This window comes from Danio rerio, chromosome 7 (assembly GCF_052040795.2).
Source record: "Danio rerio strain M-AB ecotype USA chromosome 7, GRCz13ab, whole genome shotgun sequence".
Taxonomy (NCBI): domain Eukaryota; kingdom Metazoa; phylum Chordata; class Actinopteri; order Cypriniformes; family Danionidae; genus Danio; species Danio rerio.
The window spans coordinates 41,930,977-41,938,890 of NC_141027.1; the positions used below are offsets into that span (position 1 = coordinate 41,930,977).

Sequence of the window (7,914 nt, forward strand, 5' to 3'; positions counted from 1 at the left end):
TTCCATCGCCTCACTGTCTCATATACACAAATATCGGTCACACCCACAGGGCTCGTCCAAACAGTTTCAGGGTTGTGCGAGAATGAAGATGTAGACAGTCTTGTTAAGCGAAAAATTTACAGAAAAGAAGAGAGGGGTGGAAAATATGCAGGAAGGATGTGCTATTCTAATGACGTCCAGATGGAGCAACCACAACTATCTGTTACTAAAGGACAACTCTAATAGTAAACACTTGGTGTTTTGCAATTCTCAGTATACAAATATAAAGTACAGGGTCACAGGAACAAAATAATAACTGGACCTTTCGAGGAAAACATCTGAAATTGTCAGCTTGTACGTGTCCAGTACTTAATCCAAACCAGACTTATTGGACGCTAAAATAACTGGAGCTCGTCAAAAATGACCTAAAGTTCTGGCCAGCTTTCTGACAGCTTGAAACGACATTGCAGGATCTCTGCTGACAGTCCAACTAGCAGACCCTAGAAACATGGTCATTTTGTAAAGATCTTTCCCATTCTACGATGTTGGACTTGAGAGAGACTGAGGATTTATTTACACTAATCCAGAAATCCATCTTTATCCCGATGTTTTGGCCTTCCATATACAATGAGACAGTGTTTTTGTCCTGCCAAAACCAAGCTTTTTGAAGATGCTCTCCCAAGTGGAAAATTTAGAAAATGCTGTTCTTGTGCTGTAGTGGGGATTGTAAAAACGGGAGGAATTTGAAAATGTTGGCACATTCATAGACGTGTGATGCAGCAGATCTGTCTAAGTTTAGACTCATATGGTCCTGCTATGTGCTGTTCACGTTCACAGTGAAACATCATTGTACAGTGTCAAAACATAGAACATGAAATAGCGACTACATGTGACCTGGACCCACTAGTCCAGGGATGTCAAACTCTGCTTTTGGAGTACATGAAACTAGGGGTGTCAAACTTAATTGTTTCTTCGGCGCACGCGATGCAGACAATACGGCATCGGTTCAGTTATAATCATAATCGGTTATTGTGTACTGACGTCATTTATCTTATATGGGCTTTGTCTCGGTAGCTTACTAGGGAGGAGAGCGTCAGTATTTACAACGCTCCAACTACTTAAAAACGCAGAAACTGTGCACAATTTGACTGCGTGTGTTTGCTACATCAGTCTTTCACTGACACTTACAGCAAAAGCACCTATTTTACTGCAATTGAGAGGATAAAATAACTCAATTTCTCTCTCTCTCTCTCACTGTGGGCCCATTTGACCTGCTGGCATGACTTTTCCTCTCCTCTCGGCTGTTTTATAGCGATACTTCTGGATACACAAGTGCGTGCCTGCAGAGTTTTCTCCACCGTGTCTATCATGGATCAGCTGTGATCATCGCTGCTGCCTGCCGCTTATCAGTGTCACTCATCTGTGAAGAGCGCAGCGTGCAATAGCCAATAGCAGCCGTTTTGTTTAGGGTGTGACCAATCAAAAGGGTGCAAAAGAACTTGGTAAACAAGGATCAGAAAGCAAGTGGGAAATTTAGATTTGTTTATATTAATTGCTATGAATGCTTGAGTTGTTTAAAGGTACAGTTTATATATCTGACTTTTTGTTTTAAATAACAAAATTGCATTACAAATAGTATAGAAATATTAACATATTCATACATTTAAATACAAGAATTCTGCTGTGAAGAAAATATAAAACTGTGTATGGAAAGCACCGTGATGCACTGAGATATCAATTTGAACCGAATCGATGGCATGATAATCGTAACCGAACCGTGAGACAAGTGTAGGTTCACAGCTCTACATGGAACACAGTTTTAGTCCCAAACCTGCTCCAACACACTTACCTGTAGGTTTCAAACAAGACTGAGGGACTCAATTAGTTTGATCAGGTTTGTTTAATTAGGGATGGAACTAAACTGTGTAGTGCTGCAGCCCTCCAGGACTGAATTTGACACAAGTGCACTAGTCCAACCCAGGCTCATTCTAAATAAGGACCCCATACAGTACATTTCTGGAGAGCGCCAAAAGTGTCCCAGGAAGTATGTTTTTTTTTATGCAGTTCTTGTTTTCATGAATCCACCAGAGGTTATTGTGTACACTTTTTAAGATCTCATATTTTTCTTGCAAATTCCATTTCCTCCTGCCTGTCTAGCATAAAATCCACCAGAGCGCGCTGTTGACTGATTAATTGACTGATTAATCAACTGACCCACCCTCCTCCTTTCCTAAACTTAATCAATAGTGCTTTCAAAAGCACCAACTTGCCCAGCAAGGGCGCCGGACAATTCTAAGGGCCAACGCATTTTGGGGAGCCACATAGATATAATTTTAGAGGCCCACAGCACCTCCCACACTCTTCGCTTTCTTCCGCAACTCCCATAGCCCCCGCTCTTCACTTTTATCTGAGAAACTTCAACAAATTTAATTTGACACAATTAACACCAAACTGCAACAAAAAGCTCCTTTTGCAATTTTGCCTTTCTCCTGCCAGACTAAGTTTTGCTATAGGTGCAACTACCAATGTATCATCTGATGGCATTTCCATTCTTTTCTGTATAAAAAAGCTTAACTTACTCTTTAATTTCAACTGGTTGATGTACATACTGCACTATTTATTAGTTCAGTGCAACACCATAATGGTTTCAGCATTGTGAAACAAAGATCTAGTGCTTCAATATCCAAACATTAACCATGATTTTACAGCAGAAATATTATCAAATCATATCAACAGTACTGTGGCAGTAATATGGGATCTTCATAATATTTTTTTTCTTATGAAAACGCATTTAGGAGTAACAGAATACAATTATTAATAAATTCAAAGTTTTGTCTTTAAGCTCATAATTTTTATAGAACAAATACTACAGAAATTGAGATATACAAAATATAAAGCTATTACAATGTCAAAGCAGTCATTTCTGAAAGTCTATTTTTTAGCAGTGCATTTGTCAATATTAAGCTGAAATGGGGAAAATGTTCTGTCATGCTCAACCTAAAACTTCTGCTTGCGCTCACAACTTTTGTTATGTATGTGATATGTGACTAGCTTCAGTTCTCTTAGAGGAAAGTTCTAGTCTGGAGAACTGACCCTGAGAGAATTAGATATGCTAACATGCTAACTTTCTATTGAGAAGTGGGCAGGAAAAGAGATCAGAAACCTGCAATTATCATACATTTTGTTTTTCTCATGCGGTCTGTGAAAACTCCAAAATCTTCTAAAGTTTGTTTCTCAAGTTTGTTTGCATAAAGGTACATAGTACCTTTAATGTTTGTGTACATTTAGTGTCCAGCCACAAAGTTAGAAGATTCTTCCACCTGTGTGACCTCTGACTTCGCTTCACTAAACTTAGAAACAAACTATTAATTTACTTGTATCGGAAGGGAGTGAAACACACCCAGCTCCATAGTCCTATTAATAAAGTCTTTTTGACACAGCACTGCAGATGGCCAGCACTCTCTATAAATAATGCTTTATCTGGGCCACGAGCCGAGAGACAGCCACTTCATGTGTACAAGAGATGCTAAAACTCCACCACATGAGGAGATGAAGCTATACCTGACGGCTCACATGAGCTGTAAAGGTACAAAAGAAATCCAGAGGAGCTCCATGTGATGGGTCTGAGCTGCCAAGATGTAGTTTATATTGCTGCCAAGGTATAATAGATTGATAATCCACTGCCAAAGACATGAGGTGGCCTATAGCCAGGAGCAGCTCTGGATTCAATGTTCTGATAAGATAATATACCTCCTCAATATCACTCTAGAGACTTCAGAGAGCAGATGTGCAGTGCCAATGACTGACAACAGTGCAGATTTGATCTTTACAAGTGTTAAAAAGCTCCACAGGGTAATTCAAGATGCTAACCGGCTTGCTACAAGAAGCAAACACTCTGATTTCCAAATAAATTGAGACCTAAACACTGATTCAAATGTTGCAAAGAGTGTTAGTAATATGATTAATATGGCTAAATTTGAGTATTAGCCTAAAGAAAGACTTTTTCATGACTGTTAAGCTCACAAATAAAATACAATGTAATGGTAAAAAGTATAACCGTTCAGCAGAGATTTAGGGCAGAAAGAGAAAAAGAGAAGAGCCAAAGGGAGGGGGTGACAGACTGAATACAAACCTAAACCCAACCCATTGGATGAACTACTTAAGACTTGTGGGGCCCCACATTCTCACCATCTCTCCTTTTCTCAGAGAATCCGTCACTGCAGTTTCAGGGCTAAATATCAACTATTACTCATAAACCCTCCCTGTGAAAGGCTTCCTTCAGATAACCAGCAACAATCTTATGTCCCTCTAAAACGCAAAGAAATGCGGAAGGTAAAGATAAGATAAACTGTTGCAAATTCATCGATAATAGCTTTAGCACAATAGCATAGATAATAGCTGACTTGACCTCTTCAAAACATGTTGGCAAGTCACTCAGCTCCAGGATTTGGAAAGTAATGGTTATCATAAGCTGCACAATGCTGATTCACTGTAAGATTATGTAATATTGCTCTACCCTTGGCCTACTTGGTTGTTTTCCTCTATCATAAGAAATGAAAGATTGTGCAAAAATCACACACAGCCACAGGACTGAATGTACACATGTGAGAGACATTATGCAGCAATGTTTTTTTTTTCCAAGCTCACATGTAGTTCCACTCTTGCCAAGACCTGTAAAGTAGGCTACAAACTAGGTCACAGAGTTCTGTTTCTGTTTCAGAAATTTGAATACTTTATCAAAAAATAAATACATTGGGCCACTTCTCTCATTGTATAACACATTTTACACAGCAGTCTGTTCTGGTTTGATTTGTCAAGCAGTCTGAGTACTGATATGTATGTCATACTGCCTTCAAGTGCACTTGGAAACACCCTACATCCAAGCTAGGCAGTCATTGTTTTCGACATAATTTATGCATTCAATGTACAGAATATTACAAATCTATGAAAAAAAATTAAAGGGTACCTATTTGACCCCTTTTATAAGATGCAAGATAAGCCGTTGGTGTCTCCAGAATATGTCTAAAGTTTCAGCTCAAAACACCCATCAGATTATTTATTATGGCCTACAGAATCTGGCCATTTTGATGTCTGAGTGCATTGTAGCTGTTTTTGTAGCCTGTGGCTTTAAATGCAAATGAGCTGCTTCTCCCCGCCCACCATCATGCATTATGTCAGATAAACAGTGGTCAGTGACAGACTCAGATGAAGCTGAAATACAGCTCATTGGTCAAAAATAGCAAGAAAGTTTGTAGTGGAGTCTATTCAAGCCTTTCTGAAATGATGAGTCACACACAAATGCCGTTTGCAATACACACACTTGCATATACTATAGGAACAGTATAGTGATCAATGTTGGCGGTTTTAAAACCTTGACTTTTCCAAACCATGGTAAACCTTGAAAGTGGTTATCATCACATGCCTACTTCCACGTCACGTTGCAGTGGGCCTCAAAATCACTGGGACTTGGGTCCTATTTAATCGTCAGGAAACTTAAAAAATGAGACTTTTTGTGTTACATCAATATGACAGTGGTCACTCTATACATACAGACAGTTCTGTCCAAACAACTTACAAAAGATGATTTTCATTATAGGTGACCTTTAATTTATATGACTAATTACTCCTATATCATTTTAAATTATATGAATTATTTAAACAGAACAAAAAAAAATCAATTTATTCTACAATCTAGTGCACTACATATGCTTTTATTGAGCCCAGGCAATTCGACCAATAAGATAGATGGAAAAAACTAAATCAAAGCAAAATAGATATTTAGCTGTACCACTCACACAAAGCACTGTAAATAACAACAGAGTCAGTCTCTCAACACTAAAAATACCTCATTATGTGTACTTGAAATATACTGTGTAGTTACTTGCTTCATGGCTTATCTCTATGGGACCAATTAAAGGAATTATTAGTGGGCACTAATTCTCTTTTGTTGATGCAAGGAGAAACTAATGCATTTAAATAATTATGCATGAGTTATATGTACTAGATGCCTTTCTGTGTAGAATTGTCATGTTCTCCCCATGTCTGTGTGGGTTTTCTCCAGGCGCTCTCGTTTCCCCTATAGCCCAAGGACACATGAGATGGGTAAATTGGACAAAACCAAACTGGCAGTAGTTGTGAGTGCGGATGGGAGAGTGTGTGGCTGTTTCCCAGTACTGGGGGTTGATTAAGCTAGTCCACTCTAAAGGCTGGGTTTGAAGCAGGACGGATCTGCTGGTAAAGCCCATGTAAAATAAAACAAATTAAAGTAAAAGGGAATAAGCAGAAATGAGTGGATATATACATAGGCCAAATGGTAATGATGGATGGATGGATGGATGGATGGATGGATGGATGGATGGATGGATGGATGGATGGATGGATGGATGGATGGATGGATGGATGGATGGATGGATGGATGGATAGATAGATAGATAGATAGATAGATAGATAGATAGATAGATAGATAGATAGATAGAAAGAGTGGAGTTGGAGCCAAGTGACTTCAAATACTCGCTGACAAACCAAAAGTTTTGGCTTTAAATAATTACAAATAATAATTTTTAATTAATAATAATTTAATTATTAATAATTTAATTAATAATAATTTAAATATGTTTTAAATAAAACTTATTAAAAGTGATTTACTGAAACTTTTTTATTACAGATTAAATAACATATTTTACTTTTTATTGACAATGCTGTACAAAAGTGCTATTAAAACAGCGCGGGCATTCAGCACAACAGCTCTCACATTTGTGCTATACTAGTTAAATAATTTAATTATATGAGATCTCTGAAGAGACAGAGCCAGACACCGACAGACAAAGGCTATAATGCGAACACGAGCTCTTGGGTTGGTCGAAAAGGAGAAACACCGTTGGAATGTATAAGTTGAGGAGGACTAAATTACTGCAGTGTACTTTTCTCTTATATGTGTAGTTTGGAAAAAAAAGACTACTGGAAGCTCCAGTGTCTCACGGTAAATAACCTTGCGCAGTGTGCAGAGACACCGAAGAAGGCGATGACAGACACCCTATAGCTGCTCCAGGGATGAACAGGTTAGCCTACAGTATGTGCTTCAGGGAAAAGTCAAGGAAAACAGCATAACGGCAGCTGAAGGTACAGGTTTCTCCAGCACTCATAATCTTTCTGCAGGAAGCGATAGCACGGTCACATACCGTTCAAAAAAACAGCTGCTGATAAACATCGCCTCTGGCATACAAACAGCACATCACAACAACACAGCCACAACAGCACAGCTCATTCATAACAGAGCACAATGCATCGACTTTGTTACTGAAATGAATAAAACACGTTAAGAATAAAAGTTGCAGCGAGCTGACTGAAATAAGAGGCAGAGCTTTTAAATGTCCGGGCAACTTCTGATCATTCCCATAATGCATTTGATCCAAAGTCATTATATCAAAAGGGAAAAATATATTATATATCTAACTTATGGTTTCAGGTCACAGTGACTACCTGATGTTCCCCACATCTCTATTGCCAAAACAAACTAGTGTCATTAACGCAGGCTGTAAGCTGTAGACACCATATAACGTTAGGCACTCACCTTCCGCCGTTAATTCTCCTCGGGTGATCTGGAAAACACTTCCCAAAGCCTGCAAAACTAGAACAATCCCCACAAACACATCGAGCGTGCTTGAACCCGCCATGGCAGATAGTATCCACTGAGTCAGATGTCCTCAGTTTCTTTCGCTGTGCCGTCGCCAAAGAGAATGTGAAATAAAGGCAAAGAGCGTGTGGTCAGCGGCTGGTCATTCCCGCTCCGCCGCTCTCCGCCTCAGTGATGCGGGGACTCGCGCTCGTGATAACGCGTTTTCCTACACACCCAAACAAATCCTAACAGAGTTGAAGACCGTCTAGAAAACAGTGCTGTTTGGCTCGCCTCTTATCCCTGCATTCAGCACGAAACCA

At 39.1% G+C, this 7,914-nt stretch overlaps 1 protein-coding gene across 3 annotated transcripts in view; it reads right to left on the reverse strand.

Moving 5' to 3' along the window:
* Nucleotides 1–7,914, reverse strand: part of plxdc2b (plexin domain containing 2b) — a 110,772-nt gene extending 102,858 nt beyond the window's left edge. For 2 of the 3 annotated variants that reach the window (XR_015494464.1, XR_015494465.1), the window contains exon 1: nucleotides 7,550–7,863. Coding sequence is in view for 1 of the 3 variants with exons in the window: in NM_001146305.2 (NP_001139777.1) it covers nucleotides 7,550–7,652 (103 nt within the window). In the remaining 2 variants the exon portion in view is untranslated. Of the gene's footprint in view, nucleotides 1–7,549 lie in introns of all 3 variants that reach the window. The other variant, NM_001146305.2, reaches the window with a different exon arrangement.